The following is a 16572-nucleotide window of genomic DNA, read 5'->3' on the forward strand; positions in this document are numbered from 1 at the left end:
GGTACAGCAGTAGTATTTTGTATTGTCAAGGCAGGCATGGCATTCAGGTTCAATTTGCATGATGTCTTATTCCCTGAGCTGACAGAGGCTCTCAGTGCAGTAGACACACACTGTTCTGTACAAGGAACTGGGAAATGATTTTGTATTTTTCAGTGAAAATCCTTAAGTCCATATAGTAAAAACATTGACAGACTTCAACAGGTCTTCCAGCTCTCCTTGGCCAGAAGAATAATAGCAAGAGAATGTAAAATGTGAGGGGGACTCCTCATGATGCTGACACAGATGCAAACACCGTGGCCCTGGGAAATATAATTCTGAAAAATACACTTAACTGAATTTCTCGTAAGTACAAACCTGGAGCTTTTTAACCTAACCTAAAATTACACTTTCTGAGACACAATCCTTTTTATAGTATATTCTGATATTTGAAAAAAAAATATTTAAAATGTATAATATTTTTCCTACTCCTCTATTGATGTTTTTAAGGGAGAAACGGACTATCTTGCAACTGATCTATGTAAATGGACCCTTGTGCATGTGTAGAGCTCTACTGAAGTCAGTGGAACTTCAGGCAAACACAAGCATTCACCAGTGAATATTCAACTGCAGAATCAGGACGCGACCTATTCAGTGAAGCTCACTATCACAAAATAAACAAACTGGAAAAAAAAAGATACAATATTTTGATTTTATTATTTCTTTCAGCAACAACAATGTTAAGTGTTACCTGGCACTAAGGTGCAGTATTTCAGACAAGTGTGATTTTCAAGATGATGGTTTCTCTTTAGTGACTGAAGATAGGGTACCCCACAAAGGTATTAACTCTCTCACAGAGTCAAAACTTGCAACTCTTTCCCACCGGCCCTAGTCAATAGTCAAAATTCTTCCCTATTGTAACGGCATAATTCCCACTGATTTGATTCTGACTCCAAATATTTAATTTAAACTGGTTATCATGGGGAAAAACTGGTAATATTAAGCATTTTCCAATTAGTATTTTTATTCATTCTGCATCTGATTTTACACTTTACAGCACAGCTTTTCACTGTTACATTGCTTGAAGCCATTCACTTCTCTAGACCCTGCTGCAAACCCACATGCAGTTTTACAAAAATACATCCATCACGCAATGTGATGGAAATGAATTTTCATTTTGTGTTCAGAAAAATGTTTTTACTTCACTGTTAGCTGCATGGATTCCAAACCCAAATCTTCTAATGTTCTACATGGTAGAGAAAATTCATGAAATCCTCAACAGGATCCAAAACCAGCATAAAGGCATGTTTTGTCTTTTTAAATAAGCAGTGGTGGGTTACTTCCTTCCTTGCTGCCAGAAAGCAGAGCCTCACCACACTTGGCAACTTCGGATCATCTCCTGCAGTGCTTTTATTCCTTCCATGCTCTTGTCCTTCAAAGCCATAGCCAGGAGAACAGGTTTGTTCCCAGCTTCTTGAGACACAAATGTCACCAGGTTTTTAGCACAAACATGGATGAGGGGCTGAAAAGCAAAGACAGTCCTTCAGTTGAGAGAATATTTCATTTGCTACTAAGGGAATGCTCCTGGGGTATCTTTTTACTAAGTAAATTAGGTATATTAAGGACTTATCTATACTGGACTGAAACTTGTTGAATAGTTTAGACATGATTCAAGGCTATACTACAGATCTGGTTAATCAATGTAGCCATTTTAGAAAGTATGTTTTAAACAGATTGGATCCATAAATGTTAGCCAATCATATGCCAAATAAAATATTTTAGTTAAAGCTTTAACCAGGTTTGCACCAGTTCAGAGAGCTCTGAAGCTCAGTGTAGAGTCTTTATTGTTGCAGGTCCCATCACCCAAACTGTTACATCAGGACTTCTCACATCACCAAACATCCAATTGTATTAAGTCACAGCCTCAAGATGAACATTACCACCAGAGCCAAACTTCTTAAGAAGTCACTAAATCATACTTTCCTTTAATAAACTGTAACTCACAAAGGTATTTTTGACTCTTGCAAGGTCTGGGAAAAGACAGCCAAATCTTTACATTCACCACAGTTTTAGAAATGTTATCATAGCTGATGGTTAAAGCTACAGGGTGATTTTATAGACTAATGTAATTTTTTTAAAAAGTGAAGCATTAGCAGGAAAGAAGGGATATAACCCCTTTTAATTAGGGCTTCTCTAAAAATATGCCTTTTGGCACATCCATCTTGCCACATATATTGATCTAAAGTTTATTTTTGTTTGAGTTTGTTTCAGAACTGATTTGCGGTTTTTGGCAGCATGCATCACCAAAAAAGGCTGGGCTGGAAGTATTTCCTCAAGGTTGTTTACATTAATTAATTAATTAACATATAATACAAAGAAGCAGACAATGGACACCTACGCAAGATCTGGGGAAATAATTTCTCCCATATGTAAACAGGAAGTGCCACTGATTAACATAAGTATCAGAAACTGAATATGCTTTTCTATTCCATGTTGACAAGCGCACATCACACCAACGCTGTAACCATCCTGTCTACAGGCAGACACATCCCACATGAAGGAAAGAGAGCTTATTATTGAAGGGTGAGGGCTACACAAAGACCAGCTGCTAAGAGGATGAGCAACCTGTCACATTGCTGAGTTTGGTTTTTTTTCTGTTTGGGATTAGCAAGCAACACTAGATAGTTCTACTACAGCACTGTAAAACTAGGTAAACTTGCAGTATACTGTAACTTTGTATTTAGTGCCTATCTGATCCAAAATTTATTATTGTTTTCTCTTGTTTCTGAAAAATAGTAATTGAGAACTCATTTTAAATTAAAATGAATTGGATAACTGTCTTATCTAAGGAAACTGGTGGTAAGCACAGTTGAGGGAAGGGGTACCAAAGTTGATTTTGGAAGAGGTAAAAGTGGGGAGAAAAAGTGCTCGGATGGGGGAAAAATACTGTGACAAGCACTGGAGAAAGGATAGTGAAGGCCATTATGTTTGTTCCAGCACCACTGAAGTCAATGGGAATCGCAAAGCTCCATAAAAATAACCGAGTATGAAGTGACAGAACCCTTATACGCTTTCAGTGTAGATTTAATTAGACATTTGTTATGTTAAACATACCTTTAACATGAATACCCAAAATGTACTGATGAACTACACCCCTCTTAGTACAGGATTTTTTAATCTTACCACTGCACAACTGCACATCAGCTGCTTGGCAGCCCAAGCAGGCTCAAATTCTGAGCCAGTGAGAGATTCCCCCTCAATATTCAGGGCCACATACCTCATCCGTGCCCAGCAGCACTTTCGTGGTGAGTGACGGTTTGCTGATATCACTGGCTACTGTGCTGGGGTCCACAGAGACAAGCGTCCCCATCTTCCCATACTGCGTCACCACCACAAGAATGGAGTTGGAGAAGGCCGTGCATACCACCTCTGTTAGGATACCCCTCACCACCTCCTCCTTCTGCTTTGAAGTCACAATAGATTTTGCTGCCATGGCAGAAGTCTTAAATGCTGAGTAAAATAATATACTAGTATTAGATATAAAACATTAACTAAGAGTCATAAAAAGGCTTAATATTTTAATTAAATTTAAAATATCAGTGTTGTTTTAATGGCATAAATATGCCCATAGATGTAAGCAACTGGTGCAGCTGTATATAAATAATCATGAACATGTGATGTCTGAGTGTATCTGACTCAGAAGTGAATTGACATTACCCTCTTTAGTAACTTAGGCTACACACACATGTTGCTATTTACAGGCTTTTATGCCATTCATAGTTTCACACTGCTTGAAACTGTTATTGTGTCACATGCAACAGATTATACAGTCCTACCAGTCCTGCATCCTGACGCCCAAAGGCCAGGTCTCCTGGATCCCACTAGAGCGGTGTTTCCCAATGTTATTTGGCCACGGAACCCTTTTAAACTCGAAAGAATTTTGCAGAACCCCTTACGTGATATATAACAGGCAACTGCACCACTGACTGTCTGCGCACACAGTGCTGAGTAGTTATTGTAATGGAATTTTCTCGCGGAACCCGTATTTTCACTTCTGCGGAACACCATTTGGGAAACACTGCACTAGAGCATGGTTTTGCTCCAGAGGACCCAAATCCAGAACCATTTTGCCCAACTTCCCAGCCCAAATGTCGAGGATTGGGATAAAACAGGGCTAGTAGAACCATCTGTCTTGTACTTAAGGGCACCCCTGAGTTGGCATCTGGCATTCCCAAGTCAGCGATTCCCATTTTGTAACCCAATATTTGTATCTTCCCCTAAAAACTAAATCCAGGGGGAGGACTTTGGTGGATCACTTAGCGCCCCTCACACTCATTGCACGCCCCCAGTTGGCCACGGCCTTACCGTCAGGGGAGCAAACAAGATCCCAACTTCAGATTAGGCCCGGCTTTCGGTTGCCAACTTTCCCGACCGAACGGACCGGACGCCATTGCTGCAAAAGGTGCCCGGTCGGCAAAGTTGGCAGCCCTCGGATCCCCCCCCCCCCCATAAACCCACGCAGCAGGGCACGGGCAGGCTCAGAGTCACGCCACGAGCCCACCCCGCTGCAGCCCCCCGCTGCAGCCCCCCGCCCGCAGGGGCTCGCCGGCAGCGGGAGCCGGGCCCAGGAAGCCGGGCGCTATAGCGCGGCCGGCAGGTAGGCGAGACCAGCCCGGGAGAAGGGGGCGAGCGAGAGCAGGGCCTGTCCGCCCGGCCTCACCCGGCAATGCCGCCGCGTCCTCCGCGCTCCTGCCCGCCGCGTCCGCTCTGCGCCGCCGCCGAGTCACTGAGCCCGCCCCGCATGGGCGTCCCCGCCCCCCGCGCTCCCTCCGGGCCCAGGGGAAACCCGGCGCCCCCGCCTCCGTCCCTGCACCCCTCAGGCTCCACTGAGCCGGGAGCCTCCTCTGCACCCTCAGAGCGGGGAGTTCTCCCTGCACGTCCGCGGGCCCCACGGGGAAGCCCGCCCCCCCTTCTGTTCCCACCGTATCCCCACAACCTCCTGGCCTCACCTAGTAGAGATGCCCCCTTTTCCCAAGCCTCTCCAGGCAAGGCGCCCCCCCGCTGGCGTTACCACGCTGGGTGTCCACCCCTGCACGGCTCTAGCCCCACCAAGCGGGGAACTCCTCCTGCATCTGGGCCCTTCTGAGCAGGGAGCTCCCAGTATCCTGTCCAGTCCCTCCTGCATCCTGGCCACAATGAGCATGGGATGCCCCCCCCCTCCATGCCTGGCCCTACCCTGTGGGGATCCTAGCCCTGCACCCTGTTCCTTCCGGTATCATTCCTCTCTGGCCCCACAGAGTGGGGAAGATCTCCATGCACCCAGCTCACCCTGTCTCCCACATTTATCTCTCCCAACCTTGCAGAGAAGGAAATTCCCCTCCACACCCTACTTCCCACACGCCTGCTATCCCCATAGAATGGGAGACCCCTGCACTCCGCATACCCTCCAGGTTCCCTCAGAATCACACACTGGGGAAGTTCCCCCTATATCCAGCTTATCCCATTCTCCCTGGCCTCACTGAGTGGGAAATGCCCCTTTCAAACTCAACACACTTCATACCACTACAACCCTCCACACACTAGGGATATAAAAACATAGTAACCATGTAACCAATCAAAATTCTATTGATTGTACAGTTAAACATTTTACCTGGGGATGTAGGGAAGGAAGGGTGCTGGAAGGCTCCTGGCTGCTGGCTCCACAGGCTTCTGACTCCATAGTCTTCGGCGACTGGCCCCATGGGCTCCCTGCCCCACTGGTCTTGAGGACTTCCAGCCCCATGGATTCACCTTTGCTGGCCCTCAGCACTACTGGCTGCCAGCCTCATGGGCTGTCAGCCCTGTGCTCCCTAGCAGAGTTTAACTGTTAACAGGAACAGATAAGCATCACCTTATTGGTTAACCAGTTAAACTCTTAGGGTATGTCTACACTACCCCACTAATTCGAACTAGCGGGGTAATGTAGTCATACCGCAATTGCAAATGAAGCCCGGGATTTGAAATTCCCGGGCTTCATTTGCAATTGTGGTATGCCTACAGTACCCCGCTAGTTCGAATTAGCGGGGTAGTGTAAACATACCCTCACATCCCTACCACACATACACTGAACTAGGTCAGCCCCTTTCCAGTCAGCTCCTTCCTTGCTCCCCCAAAACCAACACAGCATGGTAGACCTCTCTGTATTCAGCAAATGGGAGGAACCCTCGCAAACCTGACAGACCCATCTCTGGCTCTTGCCCAATCCGTATGAGAGAGGGTGGTGAGAAGGAAGAGGTCTCTATTAAGTCAACAGACTCAATCCCTCTGCAAAATAGGCATAGCGCCTTTTCAGTTTTTAGTATTGATAGCATTCCCTCTAAGGCTTTGTCTACACTGGCGACTTCTTGCGCAAGAAGCCGCGAGTGTAGACATAGCCTAGAAGTGTGATAGGAACTGTCAGAGCCTGCTTTCTAGCCTGGCAAACTGGCATAGTTGCCCTGACCCAACTCTTGAAATGCTGATGTTCCTAGTCATTTAAACATCTCTAAAGTATTGGCTGTATAAACTCCAAGGGCATTCTGAAATGGCCTTGACTTCCTTTTGTGCCATCTTCTGCATGATTTAAATTCTTTAATTGTTCTCTTGTGTTTTTTTCCATCTATTCACCAGCTAGAGCAAAGTTCATGCTGCAGAAGACTCATCCTCTGTCTCCAAAGAATCACAGCTTCCCATCTGTGACCAGAATGTGAAGGTCTTTGTGGAGAGATGGAGGTTGGGATAAGGTGAATCTTAGCCTCAAAGCAGAGCAGAGCAATTTGGCAATGGCTGGATTTCCTGTTTCCACATAGGGTTCTGAGCATCCCAGGCTTTTCTCTCAAATTTTAAAGGCACCTAAAATTTTAAAGGTATGATTAAAATTGGCAAACAAGAGAGAACTCAAAACCTGGCTTGTCACATTTGAGTGGAAGGGAATTTTGGTTGTAAGATGCATGCTCCATAGTGTTTTCATCCTTGACTGTTTCCTGTAGACTTGAATGAGTCATTGAGATCATGCTGGATGGTGGGGACTTTCTTTTGGCCATTAAACTCTTCGGGAATATTTTGATATATATGATGCTGGGCAGAGTGAAGGATCAGGCTGCAAATTGGATAAATCTTGCCTTTTCGTTTGTTATGGTGGACAGCATGGCTAATATTATTGTAATTTATTTGTAATATCATAGTACTTAAGGGTCAGTGTATGAACCTATAATGCAAACAGTTACATCCTTTTCAGTAGTCCCACATTTTTCTTCATGTGCCCTAATTCATGTTTCAATCAAAACTGTAAAGTAGCTTGTATAGAGTGGCAGAATATCCTAAAGGATACAAGATCACAAAGAAAAAACAGTTTCTTGCTATTTTAACCAGAAAGGACACTCTCTCAATGACTTAACCACCTGCATTCTGCTACAAAGACCTTTTACATTTGCACTTGAAAGGGAATCCTCTGAACTGTCATTCATGTTAAAATTCGACACTCTCCGAGAAGGAATGAACAAACACTCAAACTATCTTACCCATTACCAAGATAGCTTCCCCAATTATCACCTCTAATACCATTAGCTCACAAACATCCCCTCTCCCCACTTCTAATATCATCAATTCACAGACACTTACCTTCCTTCCTTCCCCCCCCCCCCTGCATCCCCCTCCTGTTCTGAAATGTGATTTGTCCTTTTCATGTGTGTTCATTTTTTTAATTGTATCCTTTGGTATATATGGTTGTGACTATTTTCTTCCACTATTTGATCTGAGGAAGTGGGTCTGGCCCATGAAAGCTCATCATCTAATAAACCATCTTGTTAGTCTTTAAAGTGCTACATTGTCCTGCATTTTGCTAAAGGATACAGCACTGGACTGGGTCTTTTTTTAGGCCTGATAGATGACCTTGGGCAACTTACTTCAACACTTTGTACCTTGGTTTCTTCATCTGCAAAATGGGGATATACGATTTAATTTTTGTAAAGGGCTTTGAGATCTACTGATGAAAAGCACTATGTAAGAATGGGAGTGTTTTTATTGATTGACAGCTACCACACACAGATTTCATGACAGAAGACAGCCATTCATTCGGGCTACGTCTACACTGGCAGCTTCTTCCGGAAAAACTCTTTTGCGGAAGAGTTCTTGTGCAAAAACTCTTCCAGAAGAGAGCGTCTGCACTGGCATGTGCTTTTGCGCAAGAGATGTGCTTTTGCGCAAGAGCATCCATGCCAGTGTAGACGCTCTCTTCCGCAAGAAAGCTCTGATGTCCATTTTAACCATAGGGGCTTCTTGCACAAGAAATTCATGTTGCCTGTCTACACTGCCCTCTTCTGGACGAGCTCTTGCGCAAGAGGGCTTATTCCTCGTGGGGAGAGGAATAACTCTTCCAGAAGAAGCCCTGTTTTACAACGCTATACTGTAAATTTACTTCTGGAAGAACGCTCGTGCAGTGTAGACAGCCATCAAGTTTTTGTGGAAGAATGGCTGTTCATCCAGAAGAAGCTGCCAGTGTAGATGTAGCCTTGATGTTGAGAAAAGAAAAGAAAAGAAAAGAAAAGAAAAGAAAAGAAATACTAAAAAGTTAATACATCTGTAATAACCATCTTAAAAACTTTAGTTTGTTTTTGTTTTTCCAAAATTCTTGACCTTTGCTCATCCCAGAGTAATATTTTTGGCCTAGATACATCCCTAAAAATATGATTTCTTAAAGAATATCCAGTGTAATACTAAATTATATAATGCTAAGTGTCTCCCAAACCTTTATTTCAATTTCCCCCTCACATCTTACCCTTCTACCACACAAACCACCCTTGACAACAAAGATTCTGAATTTTGGATCACCTGTCCAAACATTTGTAAAGACTTAGTGTTCTGAATTGTTTTTGCATGAAAAGTTTAACTGACTTTAAATGAAGTTAACTGCTAGTCATAGTGCTGCGAGTGCATTAATAAACCTCCAGAGGGCAACAGAGTTCCATGGAAAATCTCTGAACAAGACAGAACTGGGAGACTTGATACCTTATCATCACCCCTTCTTGTCATCTGGCAAATCCCGTTTTCCCTCCCTGTGAAGAACCAATATTTCTCTCCTGCTTACTACAAGCATTCAAGGGGTTGCCTGTGTGACTGAGATAGTGGCAGCTGCTGTCAATAAGTCTTCCTGTTGAATTTCCACTATATCTACCTTTGCGGAGAATTCCATCTTATGAAAAGAAAGGCATCCTATTGCTGTATCCCTGCTAACCTCCCGTTCCCTTTGTACATGACTGGAGCACAGAAGGCTCCATTTGATCTCAGGCCATAGGGAAACCACTCCTACCTTCATCTGAGTGACAAATATGACTTTAGGAAGTAGGAGACTTTTATCCTTTGAATCAAATGCTAATTCCACCCTGTCATGGGTCTATGGACCGTCTCCGAGTGTAACATACAGGCAGACACCAGCAGGTGTTTGAACCTGCATCTTAAGCACCAAAACCCCATAATCTCCTGTCATTTATCCGAAATATCTGTCAATAACAAGGGTTCTTATACTTCATATGAGCCAGCCACTCCAGGGAGACATGAAAACATGCACCAAGCCAGTGTTGGGAAGCACTTATGAGCTTTCTCTTACCCTTTGTCATTTTGCCAGTACTTGTATAGCTTTGATGCTGATAGGATACTTTTCTTCACAGATAACATTTTGCACTTGTATATCATTTTTCATTCAAGCATTTCCAACCACTTCATGAATGTTAGTGAATTAATCTTTAGGAGCACCCCAATGAGACAGGAAATTAGTACCCCCATTTTACAGAGTGGGAAACCAAAGCACAGAGACATTCAGCAATTCACATAAGTCATTTCTAGAGGATAAGATGCAGGAGTCCCTCCTCCCAGTTCCATGCTTTAATTACTCAAGAAATATGCATGCTGTCTCTGAGACTGCAGAGAATTGGTGACACCACTGCCCTGTACTTCTCTAGGGAAAACCACCCACCATACTGCAGTTTTACATATTATTATTTATCTAATCATTTCTTTTCAGGGTAATTCTTTTTTAAAACAATTAAGTGCCTGTGTACTCTTAGATGGCAAGAGGGCTGCTTTTGATTAGTATCATTGTTTGTATTACTGTAGTGCCTCAGAGCCCTTGATGCTGATCTCTCTATTTATTCGAAGAGGTATGCGATTTCACGGAGCAAATACCCAAGCTCCACAGTGCCTTAACATTTCCTCCCCCTTCACTAGAAGACTACGCACCTGATGTTTCAGGACAACCATTAATAACCTGCACTCTTGGGAGAGCTTTGCTATCAAAGCGTTTGGTTGGTTTATTAGTTCATGGTTTATTAGTTTACAGGTTATTACTTCTGTGGTTTAGATTTCTGTCTTGTATTCCTGTGCTGCAGAATATAGACTGAGGGCCAGGATCTGCAAAGATGAATTAATCTGCCCCGTTATCCTGAGATTATTTGGGGGTGATTTTGACCCCTGACATAACTAAGTTATGGTGGGCGGAACACTCCTGTGGCTACCACTCTGCAAACCAAAGAAAGCCCTAGTGCTCTGTTCATCAGCTTGATGTTAGAGATTCCCTTATGCCAGGGAAATCCCCAGCTGTCCCTTTGGAAAGCCTTCTGACTATCCCTGGGGACTGAGCACTGCCAGGCAGCCAGAGGAGGAGCCAAAGAGACGGTCCAATGATTTTTCCAAGCAGATTCATTCTCCAGCAGTTAGTGTGGGCTATTCGTGTGGCATTTTCCTGACCTGGAAGTGCAAACAAAGCATGGGGGCCTCCTTCTTGATTTAAAGAATAGCTTCTTACCATCATCATTGCTGAGCAAACAGGGATCTGCGTTTTCATATTTTGGGCCCAAATCTGGCCTTTCTCCTGTGAGCAATGCTGGAGGATCAGAGCTGTGACAACCAAGTGAAATTGGCGGGAGGCAGACCTGGGGAGTGTCCTCCATAGCACTGCCTTCACCTGCTGAGGAAAGTATTGGAGGGCAGGCTCCGTGGCAACTGCTGCCCGAGACTAGCAGGCATGTAGAGAGTGGGGCCCTGCCATATCTTGTAAGGGCATAGGTCACCAGAGGCCTCAGGGACACAAGGGCCTACTCCTTCACACTAGGAGTTCCCAGTGGCTCCAGGCGATTGCCATCCTCTGTCCATGGAGAGTGCCACTGCCCTTGGAAGACATAACCAGTTGGGCTGGGGGGGTCAGAAACTAAGTGGGAGGTCCTAGTGTGAAGGAGTATGGCCCTTGTGTCCCGAGGCCTCTAGTAACCTAAGCCCCGGCAAAAACCAGGAAAAGAGAGCTACTAGCATCAAGTTCTATCGGGGCTCACTGAGGCCAGGGTCAAATGGGACTGTGGATGATGAATTGGGCTGACACTGGTCAGTGAGTTGTGTGTATGTGTAGTGGCTCCTCTTGTGGTCACACAGGGCTTTGTAGGCACAAGGCCGCCCTTGGATAGTGTTTTGTTTCTCAGAGATATTGGCTAAATGGCACAATAAATCCCACAGGCATCTTACGTAGGGTTGAAGGCCCTGGTGTTGATTTGACTTGGTAGCATGTCCAGGATCCTGCTATGATACAGAGAACCCACCTGGAGGTTAAATTCTAGGGGCAAAATCCTGACTTCATGGAAGTCAATGACAAAACTCCAATTGACCTTCGTGGAGCCAGGATTCCAGTTTAGGAATATTGAGGTATCCAGGTCTTAATGTAACATAAGCATTGGTGAGTGTCTGTATTTGTGCTCACTGGAGGAAGGAAGGTTGATGTAATGCCATCTTGTTAAACATTTTCTTGAGAATTAGGTTTGAATTCCCTGCCAGGAAATCAATAGCATGTTCTTATTTTCTCTTCTGTGCCTGTATAAAGTAACCCCTCACCCATATTTTCTGCATATGTATCTTGCTTTGTTTCGCCAAGCAACTCTGGGGTGAACTGCTGCTGTTGTTACTAATATGATGTGACCCTCCTTTCCAGGTTTCACAAAAGCACTTTAGAAGAGGTTTGCCCTAAAAGCCTGAGATCAGAGAAGAACACTGGGGCATTAGGTTTAAACCTGTTAAATTGAATTAAGCCTCCCACCAAATGATTGTGGCCTGCTCACGTCTTCCTAATCTTCTTCGGAGTTTAGGATAATTTGTTTAGTTGTGCTGATCAGCTGGAGGTTAATTCAATTGGACTTCAGTTATTTATTCATGCCCGCATTTGCTAAGTGTCACATTAGATACATGAGGTCTCCATTACAGTTATGAGACAGCTTCATTAGTGTGACAGAGATTCCATCTGGATCAGTTCTCCCTTTCGGTCCAGTGGCTGGCTGTCAGAGCTCTCTCCATTGGGAGGAATACTTATAGCTTTCTCCTTTCATATGTATCATAAATGGACACCGTTGGTTATTGTGCATTGATTATAGCAGAAAACACAGTTCTGCATGCTGATTGGCTGGGACAGTCTCATCAACCGTCTGAGAAATCTCGGCAATTTTGTAGCTCTACATTTGAAACTGATAGCAGAGTTTCAAAAAGAAAAAGCAAATATCTTATAAAACCAGCTTATTAATAATTTAGACTTGTATGGCACCTTTCATCTCCAAAGCTTCTATGGTACTTTAGGGATCACTTTATCCACAAGTAAAATGCAGCCATTTCTGGGGTGGAACATAATAGCGGTTTAACAGTGCACAGCAAATAACACACACACATTTAGGACAAAAGTGAAGGAGAATACTGCAGCTAATTGAAACTCTTGAAGGAATTCAAGTTGGTAGAATCTGGTTGCTCAAAATGGAATGTGATTAGGACATCCACATTAACTCTGGCAAAATGTTCCATTTAGTTACAAGTGTTTGGATAGCCTTGGATGTAGGTTTTATCCAAGAAAACCCTCCCACACTGTATCATGTTGGCTCATTTGGTCAGAGATGACTCAGTGAATTTTGCCACTGTCTTCAAAGTACCAGAGTCAGTTCTTTTAAGAAAAGAAGGCCACCTCTTGAATCACTAACAGAACCCAAAGAAAAGAAGAACACTCCCCATTCCTGATGAGCTCTTTGTGCTGCAGAAAATATTTTGACTATATCTCCCAGTCATACAACACAAACAAGGCAAGTAAAGGCCTATAGATTCACTTTTATATAGCTTGTAGGAAAGGGGTGTAGGGACTAACTGATGATGGGACAAGTGTTTATTACAGAGAAAGTACTGGATCAGATTCTGCTCTCACAGTAGGGTATACGTGAAGCAATTCTTTTGGTATCAGCAAAGTAACTCAATTTACCCCAGTGTAAATAAAAACACAATTTGGCCACCTGTCTATTTTTTTCAGTGTCTTTTCCTATCAATCCTCAAGTATCTGTGTTATTGGCTGGTGAGGATGACACCATCAAGCATTAGTGCAGGCCCTAAATGCTACTCCAAGCAGTCCTGATGATTAATGACATTATTCATCATCATATCTTCTCTTGCTCTCCATTTTTCAATTAAATTGTAAACCTGTGCTGAGGATCAGTCATTAGCTTTCAAGCAGTGAGAAATGTTCCCACACATTTAGTCTCCTTCAGAAAACACTGTCGCGGCTACACACCGTGAAATATGGTTTCAAACAGAACAATGCTCCAGAAGGCAGCTGGGACCCACATTACAAGTCAGCATGCTTTTTTAGAAAGTTTACTTGTTATTAGTTTGGAAGCCAGATTAGTGCTTGTGAAGGGAAATTTCTGTTTGTCTCTAGGACAAACACGTCTTGGGTATCTGCAGACTGCAATGCAAACTACTCTGAGCCAGAGGAAAGAGGGCAGTGCAATATCCATCTTTGTTACAAAATAAGCTGGCCCTTTAAGAATGGGAGATGGTTAAGACTCAGCTGTACCCACTCCAGACTTAGTGCACCTTCCCTGGTGAAAGGAATGAGTCCAGAGGTCATGTGATGGGAGCAAATGACTCTGAGCCAGATCTACTGGAACTTATGAAGAACAGTCTGCAGGCAACTAGGATGTTTTTCATCAGCTCTAGTTACAAAGCTGAAGTTAAGCAGTTGGCTAAGAAGGCTGGCATTAAGAAAGAGTGTCTGCTGGAAAGAGGGTAGGTAAAGACTCTTTAAAGGTCCTAAATAGAAGGTCTAACTCTGGGGGCCTTGAAAAGAACTATAAGTCTGACTATTGGGAAGATGATGCAGTAGCCAGACCAGGCAGGTTCCTGCTATGATCACTATTGTATGTACTGGCCTCTCTGGTGAAGTTGCAACCAGACTGCTAACTGTGGTGATGGATTTTGTTAGGGAGACTCTTATGAGATGGTGGACTGAGACCACCAATCTATTTCACAAAGATCACCTGATAGAAACCACTCTATTACCATTAACTGTGCTGGAATGGCTTTGGTAAGGTAACAGTGCATCTCCATTTTCATTATCCGTCCTTACTGACTCACCATTACAAATCACACCAGCATGCAATGTGATTTGGGCAATGTGATCACTGGAGTCTAGAATGAAACCCCTTAGCCTGATGCCAGGTGTCCAGAGTTGAAAGTCCAGTGTAGGAATGCCACTGCATCCTGGAACTCAGTTCTCCTCTTAGGCATTAGAACATCCTTGGCAGTGAAACAGGGACAAGTGATCAAGCTAGAGACCTGGGATAACTAGGAGAGCATTGATATGTTAATGCAAAAGGGAATGCTTATGAGAAACCCACATGCCCCTCCCGTATTTATGAAGCTGCAACAGGGAGCTGGAAGATGTTTATTTTGCTGCTCATCTCTGAAATAGGCAACATTCATTCCTGCTGGGACCCCACTGATTTCATACAGGTACCTCAGAGATGTATTTGGCTCAGGCTGCCTAAAAAAGGAAGCTATTACCCTTTGTATTTGAAGTCCGAGACTTCCTAGACTAGAGTCTTCCCCTTTCACTGTGGGAGCCACTGAGTCTCTCCTTTTCCTCCAGCCCAGTTTCTTGCTCTTCTTCTGGAGCATCTCAGGCTTGTTTATGTGCTAAATTTTGTTTCCCCTAAGAATTCACTCCATTTAATATTCCTCTTCCCTCTCTTCATAACTTTTTATTTATCAGTTAAGCTGCACCTGGGATTCTTAAAGCGTCTCCTAACTTTACGAGGACTGGTTAAACTTTTAAATAAACCACTTTCACCTTTTCTCTTCTGTTGTGGAGTTACATTATAATTCTGGATTTTAAAAAAGCAGCAAACATGGAAATGATCACAGATTGCATTTATCTATGGAGAAACAGATGGGCTCGCGTAGAGGATCAGACATATTACTACACAGACATAATCTGCACAATGGGCCAAATTCATACCTCGGGTAACTCCACTAGAAATACACTAGGTACAAATCTGACCTGCTTGTGCTGTGCACAGAAACAGAGCAGGCCAAAATTTGCACTCCGTTATGTCCAGGATGAGTTGATGGAAGTGAGACTGTGTAATTGGGAGCAGAATTAAGTATTTTTGTATGTGCAGGCTTAACATTGTTTGCACACATGGTATGTGCTTACACAATGCCAACCTCATGTACAATCTATGTTTGCATATGTCTATCATGCAGCCATATTGAATTTAGGAATATATCCTTTTGTCACATCTCCCTTCCTGCTATGTATAACACACATAGCAGCCTCACACAAAGGTCCTAACAATAGTATGTCACATGCAAACACACAGATAGCTACAGGTATAGACCTATACTCATGTAAGCCATCTTATAAGGCCAACGCCTTTCAGTGTGTGGTGGGGGCAAAGCTGGCTTAAAGCTTTTCTTGTTTCAGCTCTGATCCACATGCTGCTATGTGTCTGGCCTTCCCCTTGTGCAGTGTTAGAGCAATCTTCAGGCTTCAGTGGCACGTATGTAGGCCAGGTCTGGCCTGGCATAGGGGCAAGGGTGGGATGTCCCAGTATTTGCAGGAAGGGTGTGTGGGGTATAGCCCATGTTGGCTATGTGTGTGTTGAAGGAAGCACGGTTGCTGATCTTCCTGGGCTGGTTAAATGGCTCTGGCAATGCAGTCCAAAATGGTCTGGCTCAGAAGCTTTTCCTTTCGCATAGGGACAGAGATGGGTGCTTTGCTGTGCCATGTGTTCACAGCTGTATAGCCAGCACATCCATAAGCCAGTGGCAGACCTGCAAAAATCCTTGGCAGGTGGTCTTTGGAGAAAGCGTGCTACCACCTTTGCATCCTCAAAAAAGCAGGAATCCTTGGCAGGGGCCATGTAAGAAGCAGCAGATGCTGACATTTAACCTTAGAGGAAGCTAGCAAGCTGGACAACTAGTCCTCAGGGAAGGCAGGGGGTGTCTTTGATAGGTAGCTTACTGGGACAAGGGAGCCAGGGTTGGCAGGGAGCCTACAGGGACAGCATTCTTCTTAGGCAGACTTTGCAGAAAGCAAGTGCTCTGCAATTTGGTGAAGCAAGATTTGTCAGTAGGGATGGAATAACCACAGCTGCTTTAATTAGAGGACTTCCTAGGCGCTTACATAGCTTATCAGACCAGAGTAGATTGTTACGTACTCTGTTCTATGCTCTTCTGGCTCTCCCTAGTCTTTCCTATGGAGCCACTCCTCATTCAGTGTGAAGTCATTCA

The 16572-nt window shown here is 43.9% G+C and overlaps 1 protein-coding gene and 1 long non-coding RNA gene across 4 annotated transcripts in view; one reads left to right on the plus strand and one right to left on the minus strand.

The window, feature by feature from the left end:
* Nucleotides 1-674: 674 nt before the first annotated feature.
* Nucleotides 675-5127, minus strand: PSMG3 (proteasome assembly chaperone 3). 3 transcript variants are annotated; one of them, XM_006112868.5, is made up of 3 exons: nucleotides 4986-5127; nucleotides 3254-3486; nucleotides 675-1498 (listed from the first exon to the last, which is right to left on the minus strand). In XM_006112868.5, the coding sequence occupies exons 2-3, from the start codon at nucleotides 3467-3469 to the stop codon at nucleotides 1346-1348; spliced, it is 369 nt and encodes a 122-aa protein (XP_006112930.1). In that variant the 5' UTR covers nucleotides 3470-3486; nucleotides 4986-5127; the 3' UTR covers nucleotides 675-1345. The 3 variants fall into 3 exon arrangements, with proteins under 3 accessions (XP_006112930.1, XP_006112929.1, XP_006112931.1); XM_006112867.5 differs by lacking the exon at nucleotides 4986-5127 and adding an exon at nucleotides 4697-4849; XM_006112869.5 differs by lacking the exon at nucleotides 4986-5127 and adding an exon at nucleotides 4342-4486.
* Nucleotides 5128-13917: 8790 nt separating this feature from the next.
* Nucleotides 13918-16572, plus strand: part of LOC142818619 (uncharacterized) — a 65986-nt gene continuing 63331 nt past the window's right edge. Inside the window, exon 1 of the long non-coding RNA XR_012896174.2 lies at nucleotides 13918-14064. This is a non-coding gene — a long non-coding RNA (uncharacterized LOC142818619). The remainder of the gene's footprint in view (nucleotides 14065-16572) is intronic.

The sequence above is a fragment of the Pelodiscus sinensis genome, chromosome 15 (genome assembly GCF_052426305.1).
Source record: "Pelodiscus sinensis isolate ZL-2025 chromosome 15, ASM5242630v1, whole genome shotgun sequence".
Taxonomy (NCBI): Eukaryota; Metazoa; Chordata; order Testudines; family Trionychidae; genus Pelodiscus; species Pelodiscus sinensis.

Coding starts and splice junctions, on each gene's coding strand:
- PSMG3 (XM_006112868.5), bottom strand. CDS start 3,469: ATGGCAGCAAAATCTATTGTGACTTCAAAGCAGAAGGAGGAGGTGGTG. Junction 1,499..3,253: donor TGCTGCTGGGCACGGATGAG/GTATGTGGCCCT, acceptor TTTGCTTTTCAG/CCCCTCATCCATGTTTGTGC.